General features: G+C 53.5%; 1 protein-coding gene across 2 annotated transcripts in view; it reads right to left on the bottom strand.

Annotated features, from left to right (window-relative positions):
* The window catches only part of FA2H (fatty acid 2-hydroxylase), a 62,747-nt gene extending 56,378 nt beyond the window's left edge, over positions 1–6,369 (bottom strand). The window contains exon 1 of one of the 2 annotated variants that reach the window (XM_048817102.2): positions 6,065–6,369. In XM_048817102.2, the coding sequence (XP_048673059.1) occupies positions 6,065–6,331 (267 nt within the window). In that variant the 5' untranslated portion in view covers positions 6,332–6,369. Of the gene's footprint in view, positions 1–1,080; positions 1,198–6,064 lie in introns of those variants that run through there. The other variant, XM_075118237.1, reaches the window with a different exon arrangement.
* Positions 6,370–17,371: the final 11,002 nt, after the last annotated feature.

Below are 17,371 nucleotides of genomic sequence, written 5' to 3'. Positions count from 1 at the left end.
CTGGTCTGTTCCCCAACCCACATGGTGGATCGGCAGGATTGTTGTTCTTCCTTTTTCCCCATGCTGGCCAGTGATGAGGGTAGCTGAATGAACGGCAGGTTTGAGCCACTAGCAAAAGTGGCCAAGCTGAGGGCTGCCATGAATCTCTGAGGCAAGCAAATCCACCAATAAGTGCAGGACCCACCAAGGCAGAGGAGGAACTTTGTCACATGACTTAGGAGCTCTTTGTACTGGATAAGAATACTGTACATGTCGGTTATATGGACACACTATTTATAGCCTCCTTAGGTAGCTGCTGCCTTGCTTCCAAGTGCTTGAGTTTGGTGAGAGATGCACTGGGTAACTACCCTCACATCTCACCCACAACTAGCTTCTGAGAGCATGTTGCTTGGGGTTTAAGTTTTAAACAAGCATTGGATGGGTCGCTGGCTCTTTAAATTGAAGATGTGAGCATTGCTGGCCAAGCTAATGAGGACTCCTTGGGAGCACTGCCTGATATGCCATTTCACCGTACAGCTACCATGCACGCACAGAACAGCCCGCCTTCACTCCAACATTGGCAAAGGCGTGTGGGGAGGGGGAGGAGAGACTAAAAGTAAGAGTCAAAGTAAGCAAGGATTAAGACCCTGGCTCTTGACTCGAGAGGCTTTGTGCCTTGTCTGAAAGGTGGCTAACAAAGCTGTGTGGTGACGTACGGCTTCTCCAGCTGTAACATTCAAGCACATTTACAAGGGAGAATAAGCATTTAAGCATTCTTGACCCTGCCGCAGCTGGGGTGGAGGGGTGGGTCGGACTAGATGAACTCTCACGGTCCCTTCCAGCCTTACGTTTCTCTGATTGGCTTGATTTACAACTAGCGATGCTACCAGCTGCTGGCATTTACTGTACATTTGAGAAGTTTCTTTAGCTGGTTCAGAGGTGGATGGTGGAAAATCTTCTGTTGCCATAAGATCTCTCTCCAGCAGCTTCAGAGGGAGTGAACCAAGCCTAGTTTTCAAATAACGATAATTCCTTAACCATTTTTCTATCCCTGCCCTAGAAAGCCGGCCTGCATTTGAGTCAGCCTCCAAAGTTACCTACCGCACCAATGTTGTGGCACAATGTGGTTTCGTTGTGTAGAAGAGGGACACTAGTAGTATTAAACGCTTGAAATTTCAAGGAGCCATTTTTGGATCTTTTCATCTCAAGCCAAGTACTTCCTCCATTTAATCCTCATTTCAAGCACAGTCTAGTTGCCAGTGAGACTCAAACCTACAAATATGGAAGCACAAGGATCACTACCCCACAGTTACAAGGGGGAAATCAAAGTAAGTCTTCTAAAGGCACCACATTTACAGTCTTTGCAACCCCCCCAGACACTGTAACCTCAATGCCCTGTGGCTGCTTTCCCTCCCAATGCAACCATGCCCTGGCTACAACAGAACTCCTAACCTTCTCTCCCAAACCTCTTCCCCGCACCTCGAGCACCCCCTTCACTGTAATGGCAGGCCGCACACAGGCCTTCCCAACAACCTGGTGCATATGGCGCAAGTGCGCTTTGACGCCTCCCTCTCCTTTGCCCTACCTGTCTGAACCCTGCTGCCTCTTCTGCCATACAGCTAAGATCCATCTTTCTTTCTATTCCCACGGCAGGAACTCTGAGCCAGGACCCAAGTATCCAGCTGTGATTACTGCAGACTCTTCTCCGACTCCCTACTTTATGTTGCCTCCAACACTTGATACAAAACACTGCTAAAATTGCATTCCTTGGCCACGATCTTCCCTATTTAGCACCTCCATCCCTGCTGCGATCCCAATACTGCCAGTCTCAGTGTGACTCTGTTCTGCTGCTCCAGCCCAGGTCACCACGCCACGTCCCAGACATGTTTCCTGAGTCAGGTGGTACAGCTACCATCCCCTCCTGAACACCCATTTCTATCACAGCTCCTACAGGGATAACAGCAGAGCTCTAAGATAGTCCAATATGTAGTTTAACATGATTACACATTCAAGCTGTATTTCATCAACATGTAGCCTGTCATCACCCGGCCAGCTTACCTGTCTCTTGTCCCCTGCTCTCCCCTACCCTCCATCTCTGCCTGTTGTCTTTTTGAAGTGTAAAGCTTTTGGGCAGTGACTCCCATGTTGGGAAGATGCCCATCACATCCCATGCCTGCTAATGGAAGCGAGCAACACATAGTACAGAGTTGGTATTAGCAGCAGGGTTGGGCCCAATCTATTGCCACTATTGTGAATAGTGAAGATTAAGCAAAACTTTTCTTTAAATCCAGCTGGCACATGAATTGAAGGGGATTTAACTTTAGGGAAAGTTTGCAGGGACAACAACAAACAGAGCTTGGTGAACAGCTGATGTTTTGGTCCAGTGCCAGCAGAGAATTTTTTAAAAAAAATCAATTCAGTCAAACCAAATAAAAATTCAGAGTGTGATTAAATCAGAAGATTTTGTTTTGGCTCTGTTCCAGAGCAAGGGTTTGAACCTGGTGTGTCATACCCCTGGTGAGCACCCCGTCATTGATCTTCGTGGTCAGCTGCAACTGTATTTTTTAGCAAATAAAGTACTTGTAAGAAAACCTGAATTTAGCTCTAGTAACCAGCCTTTTCCCTCTGGAGGGGATAAGAAACCAGGAAACAGACAGGAATCAAGATTTAAAAATCAGGGTAATTATTTGAGAGACTAGTTACTCAAAACCAGTTGAATGGATTTTCTTCAAAAATACTTTTACAAAAACATTGCTCTTCGCCTTCAGAGGAAGTCTGGTAATTTCTCAGACCTGACCAATTTTTACTGCTGAAGTTCTGGTGCGTCAGTACACAGCTTTATGACAGAGGCTGGGTGCGAGCTCACAAGACTAGCTCACTGTTCCTGTACAATCATTGACAGCGTAGCATTGAGCAGGGAGGGCAGTGCCATGCAGTGACGGGAGTGTAGCATTTGCTCTCGCATCAGCTGTTAACCACCCCTCCCGCCTCTGCCCCTTTAGCCCGTGCACAGAAATGAAGCCTTTCAAAGCCGCACACAGGCTATCTGAGAACGGAATTAATTAATTGAGAACCAGGATCTCTGCATGAAGAAATGAAGCATTTTTCCTCCCACTTCTGCGAACAATTTTGAAATTTTAAACCCTCAGTTTAGCCTAAAGGAAACAATTATTTCATTCTTAGTGGTGACATTCTCTGAAGTTTGTATGGATGGGGGGGAGGCTTGAGGGGGATGTATACAATGCAGCCCACCTCTAGGCACCTCCTGCTGGGATTTGTGCCCTGCCACTGATCTTCCTTCCCTGGCATCCAGGAACAACTGCTCTACCTCTGGGAGTATCCCCACCAACGCAACACTTCAGAACTGAGCAGAGATTGCAAAAGGGATTTGCTGTGAGCTAAGGCGGGGCTAGTGAACCACAAACCTTGTGTTGTTACTCCCCCCCCCCCCCCATATTTCCACATCCCAGTAAGAACAGAGGGGAAGAGGATGGGGGTAGAGGGGTAGTGCTGAAGTTCAGAAGATGAGCAATAAGCCAGCATGGAAGTGAAAGGGGGGCACGTAGGTGACAGGTGAAGGGGGTTGGGTGTGCACTGCAGGAATAGGGGGCAAAGGAGAAGGGAGGGGGACTGAGGGAGCGGCCAGGTTGCAGAGGCAGGGGCCTAGGGATAGATGCAGGGGGTAGGGGTATGCACTGCAGGAATAGGAAAAGGAGGGGGGCCCAGGAAGGGGCCAGGTTGCAGACGGCAGAGACAGGGGTCTGGGGGACCGGGGTGCAGAGGTCAGGGATGGATGCAGAGTGTAGAGGGAAAAGGGGCAGGGAAGGGAGCCCAGGGAGGGGCCAGGGTGCAGAGGGCAGGGATAGGGATGGATGTAAGGGGTAGGGGGTGTGCACTGTAGGGGTAGGGCACAGAGGGGCAGGGAAGGGAGTGGAGCCCAGGGTACTAGGGAGTAGAGGACAGGGACAGGGTACAGGGATGGGTGCAGGCTGGGGGTGTGCACAATGCTGGGATGGGGCACAGAGGACGGGGACAGGTGGAACTGGGGGCAGAGACAGGACACAGAGCAGCAGGGAAGGAAGCGGGGCCCATGGTGCAGAGATGGGACTGGGGTGTAGGAGGCAGGGACGGGGCACAGGGATGGGTGCAGGCTGGGGGTGTGCACGCAATGCAGGTATGGGACAGGGACAGGGGGACCAGGACAGGGCACAGAGGGGGGGGGAAGGGAGCTGGACACAGGGTGCAGAGGGTGAGGATGGGGCCTGAGGGACCGGGGTGCAGAGGGTGAGAACGGGGCACAGGGATGGGTGCAAACTGGGGAGGTGTGTGCAATGCAGGGATGGGGCACAGAGGGGCAGGGAAGGGAGCAGGGCCCAGGGTGCAGAGGGCGAGGACAAGGGCCTGAGGGACCGGAGTGCAAAGGGCGAGGACAGGGGCAGGGATAGGGACAGGTGCAAGCTGGGGGGGTGCAGAGGGCAGGGACGGGGTACAGGGACTGGCACAGGGATGGGAGCAGGCTCGGGGGGAGCGCAGAGGGTGGGGACGGGGCGTGGGGAGGGGGCGCGGGGAGGAGGGGGGGCAAGCCGGGATGGGGCAGGCATGCTGGGACGGGGCAGGCAGGGGCTACGGGGGGACGCAGGGCACGCTGGACGGGGGGAGCTGCGGGGACGGGTGCAGGCTGGGGGGAGGGCAGGCTGGGGGGGGTGCAGAGGGCAAGAACGGTCAGGGGGCGCAGGGGGCAGGGATGGGCACAGAAGGCAAGGATGGCAGGGGGACACAGAGGGCAGGGACGGGTGCAGGCTGCGGGGGGGGCGCAGAGGGCAAGGATGGCAGGGGGACACAGAGGGCAAGGACGGGTGCAGGCTGCGGGGGGGGGGGGGCGCAGAGGGCAGGCTGTGGGGGGGGAGGGTGCCGGCCAGGGACAGGGGCAGGCTACGGGGGGGGCGCAGGGAGCAGGCTGCGGGGGGGGACACGGGGGGGTGCGCCGGGCAAGAACAGCGGGGTGCGCCGGGCGCAGAGGGCAAGGACGGCGGGGGGGGGGGGGCGCAGAGGGCAAGGACGGGTGCAGGCTGCGGAGATGGGGGGGCAGGGACAGGTGCAGGCGGGGGGGGCGTACAGAGGGCAGGGACAGGTGCAGGCTGCGGGGGGGGGCGCACGGGGCAGGCTGTGGGGGGGGAGGGTGCCGGGCAGGGGCAGGCTGCGGGGGGGGGGGGGCAGGGACGGGGGGGAGCGCCGGGCAAGAACAGCGGGGCGCGCCGGGCGCAGACGACAAGGACGGCGCAGGGGGCAGGGACAGAGGGCAAGGACGGGTGCAGGCTGCGGGGGGGGCGCAGGCAGCAGGGATGGGGGGGCAGGGACAGGTGCAGGCGGGGGGGGCGCAGGGGGCAGGGACAGGGCGCGCCGGGCAGGGACAGGTGCAGGCGGGGGGGGCGCAGGGACGGGGAAGCGCGCCGGGGAAGAAGAGCGGGGCGCGTCGGGCGCAGAGGACAAGGACGGCGGGGGGGGGGCGCCGGGCAGGGACGGGCGCAGGCTGCGGGGCCGGGGGGGGGGGCCGCCGGGCAGGGGGGGGCGCAGGCTGCGGGGGGGGCGCAGGGGGCAGGGACGGGGGGGGAGGCGCAGGGGGCAGGGCCGGGGGGGGGCGCCGGGCAGGGGGGGGCGCAGGCTGCGGGGCCGGGGGGGGAGGCGCAGGGCGCAGGCTGCGGGGCCGGGGGGGGGGGCCGCCGGGCAGGGGGGGCGCAGGCTGCGGGGGGGGGCGCAGGGGGCAGGGACGGGGGGGGAGGCGCAGGGGGGGGCGCAGGCTGCGGGGCCGGGGGGGGGCGCAGGCTGCGGGGCCGGGGGGGGGGCCGCCGGGCAGGGGGGGGCGCAGGCTGCGGGGGGGGGCGCAGGGGGCAGGGACGGGGGGGGAGGCGCAGGGGGCAGGGCCGGGGGGGGGCGCCGGGCAGGGGGGGGCGCAGGCTGCGGGGCCGGGGGGGGAGGCGCAGGGCGCAGGCTGCGGGGCCGGGGGGGGGGGCCGCAGGGGGCAGGGCCGGGGGGGGGCGCAGGCTGCGGGGCCGGGGGGGCGCAGGGGGAGGGCCGGGGCCGGTACCTGCGGGGCGGGCGCCGGGCGCAGCTCGCCCAGGTAGTACTGCTCCAGCCAGCGGCGCGCGTTGCGGGAGTGCCGGTGCGGCGGCCCCTCCAGCGCGGCGCTCACGTCCCCGCCCGCCCGCTCCCGCAGCAGCTGCTCGCCGCCCGGGTGCAGCCGCACGAAGCCGCTGAGGTCGTAGAGGCGGCGGCCCCGCAGCACCAGGCAGGCGCCCTGGGCGCAGCGCTGCCGCAGCTCGGCCGGGCTGTAGGCGCGGGGCGGCGGGGCCATGGCGGGTCGGGTCGGGTCGGGTCGGCTCGGGCCGCTCCAGCTCCGCTCCTCGGGGCACCCGCAGTCGCCAGCCCGGCACCTGCTCATTTCCATATCATGCATAGGCATGAGCGCCGCCACGCCCCCAAGCGGCGCCTCATGGATATTCAGCAGGCGCGCGGGGCTCTGATTGGTGGCTGGGGCGGCGGGCGGGGTGAGAGCGGCCAGGTGCGGGCGGGGCCCAGAGCCAGACCCGCCTCTCCCGGGGGCGGCCGGAGGAAGGGGGGGACCCAGGTGCTGGGTGCAGCTGAGTGTTATTGACAACGCCCAGCCCCCTCTACCGGCAAAGCACGTCAGACAGGTGGGCAGAAACGGTAGCCCCATTTTACAGGGGGGAAACTGAGGCACGGAGTGGGGGGCTGTGGCTTGCCCTAGGTCACCCGGCAGGGAACAGGGCACAAAGCCCAGCTCTCCTGCCTGCCAGTCCGGCGCGCTCCTCCCGAGACACACGCTGCCTCCCTCGCCTGGGTTATGGACAAGATGCCCCACCCACAGAGGACAGGAGAGCTGCATCGAGGGGGGTTGGACACCCAGAAGAGGGTGTGAAGCTACTTTGCGGAGGTTTTGGAGACCTAGAAAGGGAACAGGTGACTGTTATTAGTAATAATTACCCATTATAGTTAATAATTAGCCCTATTCACTAAATAGGGCTAATTATTAACTATAATGGGTAATTATTACTAATAACCCATAACAATCCACAAAAAGTGGCTTGGTTTATAACTGTGTGTGTCACCTTCCAGGAAACCACATTGGCAAGGTACCCAGGGCCCGCCCCAAAGTGCAGGTTAGCTACAGCTAGGTTGAGAATACAATGGGCCGGATCCTTGGCCCCTTTGCACTGCTTTGGGGGCCCAAAGCAGCATGAAACCTTGCCTGAGAATCTGGCTGAGGATGCTCAGGGGACCCCAGTACAGGGGGTGTTTTGGGGATGAAGCATGGCCAGAAGAGGTTGCATTCAGACAATCCCCAGCTTCCATAATGGGGGCTGTTGCAGACAGCCATAAATTAGAGCAGCCCTGAGGCTGCTTATGATGGTAGCTGAACTGGACCTTGGCAAGCTTGGCCTGGGGTATCAGGGGAAAGCAATGATAGTGTAAATCCACCTTCTCCTCCCTTGGGTCCTGCACTGAGCCTGACACAAAGATCTGGGCCATTTTCATTATTATCAATTGTTTGTATTGTGGTAGTATGCAGGAGCCCAGTCAGGGACCATGACCCTGTTGTGCTAGGCGCTGTACAAACAAACACAGCCTGCACACCAGCTGCCTCACCCTTGTCAAGCTTTTTGTGAGCAGCATCCCAGCCAAGGGGAGTTTTAAGGAGGGATTTGAAGGAGCACAGTGAGGGAGCTTGGCAGATGATTGCAGAGAGCACCTCCCACACATAAGGGGCAGTATGGGACACAGCACAAGGGTGCTTGTTGGAAAATGTAACAAGTGGACAGTGAAGCCTGGTGTCATGGGCTGGTCAGAGGTAGGAGTCATTGTTCCCCTAGTGTATGAGAAATAATACATAGGGTGGGGGCAAGCCACAAAGAGCCATAGCATGGATAATAGATGATAATGGTGCGAGGACGAGTTTGGAGCACAGAGGCACACAAAAAAGGGAAGGGGATACTGGGACACGGGTGAGGTGGGGTTGTGCTTTCCCCCAAAGAGAAGAACATGAAACTCTGTGTGACACAGATTTCCTATTAGTTACTTTACTGTGCTGATAAATATCTTTGTGACTGAAGTACCTTTCTCTGAAAAATTAGCATTGGAAAATTAGCATGTGCAGAATAAGGAAACACTGGCTGCTCAGTGAACAAGGAGAGGGGGACAGACCCAGGCCTATGGGACAGCACAGGAGAAGACCAGAGGAATGGAATGAGGAGAAGATGAGGAAAGGAATGGTTAGGCAGGAAGGTTATGGGGAAGAGAGGGGGATAGGGGGCTATGGCTAGTTGTGCATGTCCTCATGTTTTTGTTCTCCACCAAAGGCTTTTAAGCAAAGTAAGCCACCATGGGATAAGAGGGGAAGTCCTTTCATGTTTTAAAAGATAGGAAATAAATGGTCAGTTTTCACAGGGGAGAAAGGTAAATAGCGGGGTCCCCCAGGGATCAGTATTGGGACCAATGAGGTTTAACATATTCATAAATGATCAGGAAAAAGGTGAGGTGGCACCCAAAAAAGCCAACAACAACAACCCAACAGTGCAGTGGCAAAGAGTTACAAAGGGATCTCACAAAACTGGGTCACTGAGCAACAAAATAGCAGATGAAATTCATTGTTGACAAATGCAAAGTAATGCACATTGGAAAACACCTCAACTGTTCGTACAAAATGATGGAGTCTAAATTAACTGTTACCACTCAGGAAAGAGATCTTGGAGTCATCATGTATAATTCTCTGAAAACATCTGCTTAAAGTGCAGTGGCAGTCTAAAAAGCTAACAGACTGTTAGGAACCATTAGACAGAAAATATCACGTCACTATATAAATCCCTGGTATGCCCACACGTTGAATACTGCGTGCAGTTCTGGTCACTCTGTCTCAAAAAAGATATAATGGAAAAAAGTACAGAGAAGGGCAACAAAAATGATGAGGGGGATGGATCAGCTTCCATGTGAGAAGAGTTTAATAAGACTGGGACTGTTCAGGTTGGAAAAGAGATGACTAAGGGGGATATGATAGAGGTCTATAAAATCATGAATGGGGAAGAGAAAGTGAATAGGGAAGTGTTATTTACCCCTTCACTTCACACATGAACCAGGGGTCACACAATGAAATTAACAGGCAGCAGGTTTAGAACAAACATAAGGAAGAACTTCTTCCCACATCGCACAGTCAGGCTGTGGAACTCATTGCCAGGGGATGTTGTAAACATTAAAAGTGTAACTAGCTTCAAAAGAATTAGCTAAGTTCATGGAGGATAGAGCCATCCATGGCTATTAGCTGAGATAGTCAGGGACATAACCCCATGCTCTAGGTGTTCCCAAACCTCTGATTGCTAGAAGCTGGGGCTGGATGAAACAGGTTGGATCACTCAATAAAGTGCTTTGTTTTGTTCATTCCCTCTAGGGCACCTGGCATCAGCCACTGTCAGAAGACAGAACACTGGGCTGGATGGACCAGTATGGCTGTGCTTATGTTCTTATGTTTATATTCTTATGTGTACTGCTAACAGATGTACCTCACACTTGCACAGAGAGTCCAAAATGCCATGCTGGGCATTGGTACATGCTGTGTACATACTTATGTCTGCCTCCACACTGCCCCTCCTTGGTACGTGATGTTAGTTCTAGCATTTCCACCGGGAGACACTCTAGGAATCGCCTTCCTGCGTGTTGCTGGTACTGCATGCTGCCTTCACACATTTGACAATGGCAGGTCCCACTCCTCTCTCCCATCTGCCAAACTGGGTGGAAGATGTGGAGCAAGTCCATGATGCTGTGGCTTTTCTCCTGCTTCTGAGACAAATGTCCACGTGCTGCAGTGCTGCGTACTGAACGGAATAAGTCATGCTCTCAGGCAGTCACTAGTGCAGCTGGTGGCTGAATGCTTTCAGGTCCAGCCTGGCGCCATAGCCCTGGCTCCTCTCTGGGAACACATACCTTCTCCTTCTTTTCCTCCTTCTGCTGCTCCTCCTCCTCCTCCACCGCCAGCTGCTGCCCATGCTGCTGTTGAGCCAGTGGCTCAAACCCTGCTCTCTGTGCCAGGGAGGAGCCTGCTAGATGCCCAGTGCAGCATCCTTGACCAGCACCTGAAAACCCTTGCAGGGGACCCCCCCAGAGCATGCAGGAGGGGAACAGTGAGCCCAAGCCAGTCCCTGTGCAACCCAGCCTGTGTCTGGCCCTCAAACTCCACGCAGCTGACAATTCCCACTTGTCCCCCTCCCCCACAATATTCCACAGCCATTCCCCCCGGCCAGGTCGAGGGGAAGGGGAAGGGCAAGGAGCTGGGTCCATAGACGTGAATGTTTGTACATTTCACAGGGTATTTGACTCATTTTTTGTTTATTTCCAGTTCCTGTTGAACTGTTCTAGTTCTGTCCCCCATGATTCCCTTTAAATAAAAGTTACTGGTCATTTAAATTGTGAGTGCGATCAATGGGATGTTTGCCACATGGTTTGAATGGGTTGGCAGGATTTACAGCTTATGACAGTGATTCCTGTAACTGTCCGATGCCATACAAATGCAATGAATTCTCTCTCTCTTCCACATCCTTTTTTCCTTCCCGCACCCCCCAGCCATTCCCAATCTTAAAAAAAAAATCAACAACAAAACCGTGGTTCATGACGATGAGCTAAGTTTGTAAATATCTATTGCGGTCCACAGCAGCAGAATGCAGAGCAAAAGTGACATGTACATGTACGTCTTCATGCCTTTGTAAACAATGCAAGTGACAACATAGAGAAAGGAAACAAAAGTAAAAAAATGTATAGTGCAGAATGCAGATATCTGCCCCTGAGCTGTGCTTTAACAACTCCTCATCGGGGCACTGGAACAGGGGGGCCAAGGGGCCATGCCCCTTCCACTTTCAAAAGTGGATGGGCCTTGTACCTCCACTTTTTGCCACGGGCCTGGCCCCCTGCTCCCCCTCTTCCCTCCGAGGCCCCACCCCTTAGCCAGGCCAGAAGCTGGAGCCTGGTCCAGGGAGCCTGGGCAGCTGTGGGGAGCCACAGACCCTCCTCCTGCCCGGGGTGGGAGGACCAAGAGCAATCCATGTCCTTGCCCCCCGGACCCCAGCCCAGAACAGGTGGAAGGTCTGCAGCTCCCCACAGCTGCCTGGGCGGCTCTTCTCATGGCCTGACTGTGGGTCTTCGGCCCCCACGCTCAGGTCAGGCCAGAAACCAGAGCCAGGTCAGGGTAAGAGCCATGAAGAATCTGTCACCCCTGCCTCTCTTCCTCCATCCTCAACAAGCATTCATTGTTTGCAATCTTGGAAGTGCTGTGGGCACTGGAGGCAGAAAGGGGTGGGAAGAAGGAATGTGCGAAGCCCTTCCCAAACCTTACTGACCTGTTTTCAGGTACTTTACCAAAGATTGGTGCTCACCAAAAAGCACCCTTAAACAGAGCTGTTAACATGTAACAAAAACATTTCCACACCCCTATCTGTCATCTAGCACCCCACAATGGAAACCCCACAGGGTATCATCAAACTACAACTCATACTCAATCAGAACTCCATCTGGGAAGAAATCTTTCCTGAACCCCCTCTTCTCGCCTTCAGACAACCCCCCAGCCTCTCCAAGCTCCTCATCAGAAGCAAGATCCCCACAGACCAGGACACACCAACTCAAAGCTGCACCAGACCCTGCCAGAATAACAGATGCAAAACCTGCAAACATATCTCCATGGCTACAATGATCAACAGGTTACACCCTGAGCCCTAGGAACTGGGTTAGGGGGCATATTAAATTAACCAGCTTATGCCCTGAGTCCTAGGAACTGGGTAAGGTGGCATACTTAAATTAATCAGGTTACGTCCTGAGTCCTAGGAACTGGGTAAGGTGGCATACTTAAATTAACCAGGTTACGTCCTGAGTCCTAGGAACTGGGTAAGGTTAGATTCTTTTTGCACAGAGCTCTAAGAACTGGGAAAGGGTGGGAGTGTGTAAATTAACCAGGATACACCCTGAGCCCACGGAAGGGAAAGGTGGGTGCCCTAGAGTGTGTGGGTAACACCAAGGACATACCTTTGCAATCCCAGCAGTATTCAACACATCTGTTCCATGCGAGCCCACTGGATCTTCATTCACCCTCTCGGTCAGCCGTCTTCAGTGTCTCAAATATTCCATCCAGTATCCAGTACTGCACCATGAACATTTGTCCTGTGAGCAGGAGCAGAACCACATTGTCAGGAACTTGCTCCAAGTCTTCCGCCTGTTAGTATATAGGCTTGTTTGTCAACCTGATACACAATTTTGTGTTTGACTTTTTAATACTCTTGTATCTTATACCAATATGTGTGAAGAACAATGAACAAAGACACCATGTGTTGCATTTCCCACAACCAGATGGGGCTTTTAGTAAAATGGGAAGAGATAAGGGATAGAGCAGTTAAAGTGTTACATGGATGATGGGAGTGTAATATATGAGCATACACTGAAAGGCTGTCTGGCTTCTTTCTCAAGCCAAGGTCAAGCAACCAGTTAGGAGGGGCAAGGGGGAATGGGGGGAGGCATAAGAAACACTAAAAGCCAAAGAAAGGCCTGGCCTTGGCCAGAGCACAACCTCACTCCTTACGCCTCCCATGCAGTACAAAAAAGGTGGGACAAAGACCCCAACTCACAACCCTCCAAAATGGAACATGACCATAAGTTGTAAGGGGTGTGAGTAGGAGTGTGCTCTGCAGGTATATTTGCTCCTGCTAAGAAGGAGGAGGTGGGCATAGGGAAGGGGGAACAGAGACACAGGCAAGGCTCTGTGGCGTCAGAGCTGGGAAGGGGGACACGGGGTAATCGCTCTGCAGCATCAGAGCTGGGAACGGAACACTAGGAAATAGACTCTGCCGGTGTTTAGAGCTATGAATATGTTTGCTTGGAACTAACCCCAATAAACATCGCATTGCCTGCACTTCAGACTTCTGGTCTTCTGCTTTCTGTCTGTGTGACAAGAACCAGGGGAGAGGATCAACGGAAACCCTCTGACACCGCCCAGTTTGGCACATGGAAGAGAGGAGCAGGATCTGTCATCACTGTATGTGTGAGGGCAGCTTATGATACCAACACACACAGCAACACACAGCAAGGCAGAACCAAGAGTGTCTCCTGTGCTGCACTGAATTCTGGGATACTTGGAAATTCTGGGATTCTGGGAAATGGTAGCATTAGTATCGCATACCAAAAAGGGGCAGCGTGTACACGGTGGGTATACGTGTGTACACGGTGGGTGTACACGGTGGGTGTACGTGCGTACACGGTGTGTGTACACGGTGGGTATACGTGTGTACACGGTGGGTATACGTGTATACACAGTGTGTGTACACGGTGGGTATACGTGTGTACACGGTGGGTGTACACGGTGGGTATACGTGTGTACACGGTGGGTATACGTGTGTACACGGTGGGTGTACACGGTGGGTGTACGGTGTGTGTACACGGTGTGTGTACACGGTGGGTACACGGTGTGGGTACACGGTGGGTGTACGTGGGTACACGGTGGGTGTACACGGTGGGTATATGTGCCCAGCACAGCACAGGTGGACGTGTTGGGTGTGGGGTGCCTGTGCTATCAGTACAGGACAAGTACCCAGGGACACGTGCAAGCGTAGACATAGCCTTACGGCTGCGAGCAGAGAACACAGACTGCATGCCCTCCCAAGCATGGATGTAAATACCACTGTACATGGAGAGGCATGGCTTCAGTGAAGAAAGACACCCCAGAACCTTAGGGTAGATACCCTACACAGCTCTCTACATACCCAAGGGGTGCCTCCCGTATCTACACTGCTATTTTTCACAGTGTTGTGTCCCGCTGCCTCCCTGCTGCCAGAGCCTTTCACTGCAGCATGTGGCTACACACCAAAGTATGGCTGCAGTCAGTTTTTACTGCAGCGATGCATGAAGATACATATACCCTACACGCCTCCACCAGTGGTGACAAGGCCAGAGAGTCACAAATGGAGTTGTGTACAGTCTTGGCCATGAGGACCAGCAGTCTGAACTAGATGCAGAAGGCAATGAGTAGTCAGCAAAGTGATTCAAATAGGGGAGTGATGAGGTGGAAGCAATGGGAAAGGAAACTGAGCTCAGCAGTTGCACCCTGGATGGGCTGAAGGAGGAAGAGGTCAGAATCAGGGAAGCCAAAGAGCAAAGGTGGGACATGGACAAGGGCCATTGCTATAGCAATGGAGACAAAAGCAGAGCTTAGAGAAAGAAGCAACAGGATTTGGTGACACCAGGAATACGTGGGGAGAAGAAAGAAAATGGGACTGGGACACCAGGGTGGCGTGCTTGGATGGCAGGAGGGAAAGGGGTGCCACTGGCAGTAATGAGAAGGAGAAATAGCTTTGGCAGAAGAGGGAGCTTAGCTTTCAGTGTGCCGAGACTGAGCAGCTGGTGAGCCACCAGGATGCTATCTCAGCTCGCATCTGCACTGCGACTGTGGGTGTCATTTCCAGCTTGTGCTGATGTACGTGTGCTAGCATTGATCGAGCTAGTGCACTACACATAAAGTGTCGCCGTGGAGCTGCAAGTGGTGGGAGGCCCTGGCTGCCCAAGGACGTACCCAGGGTTTTAGATGGGATTGTACTCAGGGCAGCAAGCCAGGGGAGAGGCAAAGAGGATGAGACAAAGAGAGAGGCCACTGGACGTTGCTAGGAGAAGGGGGATCTTAGCAAGGGCACATTTAGTTGAGTGGAAGGGGTGGTGTGACGTTTCACTCCATATTCTTTGTGAAAAATATGCTTATGATATGAATATGGTATAACTGAGGTGTACTTTATGCAAGATGGGTCTTGTAAGGTATCATTAGAAAGGTTATGATTTACTGAATGTGATTATCCAATTTGTATGCTGGTATCATTTCTGTATCTGAAGTTAGGAATATTGACTGTGTATCTGTATTTCAACTATGCTACTTTGGGTGACGCCCACTTCTACCACTTCAGGTGCCACAATGGAAAAGCCAGACAGGGCGGAAGGCCCATCAGTAAGGACAATGGACTGTGAAAAGCTCGGCCCTTCCTGCGGATGCTCCATACTGCCACTGGCTTATGGATGCTGTGATCCTACAGAGTTAAGGGGTCTTGTCACCTGATACTAAGGGCTTGGCTACACTTGCATTTTATAGCTCTCTAACTTGCTGGCTCAGGGGTGCAGCAGTCTGAGCACTTTAAAGCACTAGTGTAGACAGGCTCCGAGTGCTGGGAGCTAATCCCCTCGTGGAGGTGGATTACCAGGAGCTCTGGGAGAGCTCTCTCCCGGCGTTTGTGCGCGACCACACTCACACTTCAAAGCGCTGCCATGGGAGCGTTCCCGTGACAGTGCTTTGAAGTTTCCAGTGTAGCCATGCCCTAAAACATTATCTGGAACTTCTTGTAACTTTCCACTGTAAGGGCAGGGGGGTCAAGTTTGGGAAACAAAGGATTCCCGCTTTATGTAAATCCTATTTAAGGGCAGGGAGGAAGGCAATGGGTCTCCTCCTCCTCTCCATAGGCCTGTCTGCCCAAGAAGAAAGACTGCTAAAGCCACCTGAAGGGAAGGCGGCGGGTCAGGGAGGGGGAGTCCAAACTGAGACAGGAGTCCAGTCTGAAAAGAAATATAACTGGAACTCTGAACCACAGAAACTTTGCAAGCTGCCTAAAATAACATTTAGGGTAAGAAATTGCGTTTTGTATCCTGTTTCTTAAGTATATTGAGCTTAGCTTGCATACTTTGTTTTATTTTCTCAGAAATCTGCTTTGTTCTATCTGTTATCTCTGATATTCACTTAAAATTCACTTTTGTAGTTAATAAACTTATTTCTTTTTTATAATGAAACCCAGTTTATGCAATTTCTAACTGGGGGTGGGGTGGAAGAAGTTGTGCATATCTCCCTCCACGCTGAGGTTAGGGGGAAAATTTCATAAAACTTTTGGGTTTGTACCCCTTAAAGGGAGTGGGAATCAGAATGTTGGGGCAAGCCCCTAAGGCTGAATCTTTCCAGAGTGGATCTCTGTCTCTCTGTGCAGCTGGGTGTGGCCCCACCTGTGTGTTTGGCTGGAAGAGGCTTAATAGCCTAGCTGAGCAAAACAGGTAAAGAGGGTGCCCAATCTGGCATAACAGGCTGGCTCAGTGGTATCTCAGCACGTCAGGTGATACCCAGTGGTGAGCTGGAGCCGGTTCACGTGAACCAGTTGTTAAATTTTGAAGCAGTTTTAGAACCGGTTGTTCAAAATTGTTATGGCTCCCTGAGCTCCCGGCCGGGGAGGCAGTGACCATGAGTTGGTTGAGTTCAGGATCCTGACGTAGGGAAGAAAGGTAAGCAGCAGGATACGGACCCTGGACTTCAGGAAAGCAGACTTCGACTCCCTCAGGGAACGGATGGCCAGGATCCCCTGGGGGACTAAATTGAAGGGGAAAGGAGTCCAGGAGAGCTGGCTGTATTTCAAGGAATCCCTGTTGAGGTTACAGGGACAAACCATCCCAATGAGTCGAAAGAATAGTAAATATGGCAGGCGACCAGCTTGGCTTAATGGTGAAATCGTAGCGGATCTTAAACATAAAAAAGAAGCTTACAAGAAGTGGAAGGTTGGACATATGACCAGGGAAGAGTATAAAAATATTGCTCGGGCATGTAGGAATGAAATCAGGAGGGCCAAATTGCACCTGGAGCTGCAGCTAGCAAGAGATGTCAAGAGTAACAAGAAGGGTTTCTTCAGGTATGTTGGCAACAAGAAGAAAGCCAAGGAAAGTGTGGGCCCCTTACTGAATGAGGGAGGCAACCTAGTGACAGAGGATGTGGAAAAAGCTAATGTACTCAATGCTTTTTTTGCCTCTGTCTTCACTAACAAGGTCAGCTCCCAGACTGCTGCGCTGGGCATCACAAAATGGGGAAGAGATGGCCAGCCCTCTGTGGAGATAGAGGTGGTTCGGGACTATTTAGAAAAGCTGGACGTGCACAAGTCCATGGGGCCGGACGAGTTGCATCCGAGAGTGCTGAAGGAATTGGTGGCTGTGATTGCAGAGCCATTGGCCATTATCTTTGAAAACTCATGGCGAACCGGGGAAGTCCCGGATGACTGGAAAAAGGCTAATGTAATGCCAATCTTTAAAAAAGGGAAGAAGGAGGATCCTGGGAACTACAGGCCAGTCAGCCTCACCTCAGTCCCTGGAAAAATCATGGAGCAGGTCCTCAAAGAATCAATCCTGATGCACTTGCATGAGAGGAAAGTGATCAGGAACAGCCAGCATGGATTCACCAAGGGAAGGTCATGCCTGACTAATCTAATCGCCTTTTATGATGAGATTACTGGTTCTGTGGATGAAGGGAAAGCAGTGGATTTATTGTTTCTTGACTTTAGCAAAGCTT

Source organism: Caretta caretta, chromosome 12, assembly GCF_965140235.1.
Source record: "Caretta caretta isolate rCarCar2 chromosome 12, rCarCar1.hap1, whole genome shotgun sequence".
NCBI classification, from domain to species: domain Eukaryota; kingdom Metazoa; phylum Chordata; order Testudines; family Cheloniidae; genus Caretta; species Caretta caretta.
The sequence above is the reverse complement of the archived record's forward strand: the minus strand, read 5'-3'. Positions and strand labels throughout refer to the sequence as shown.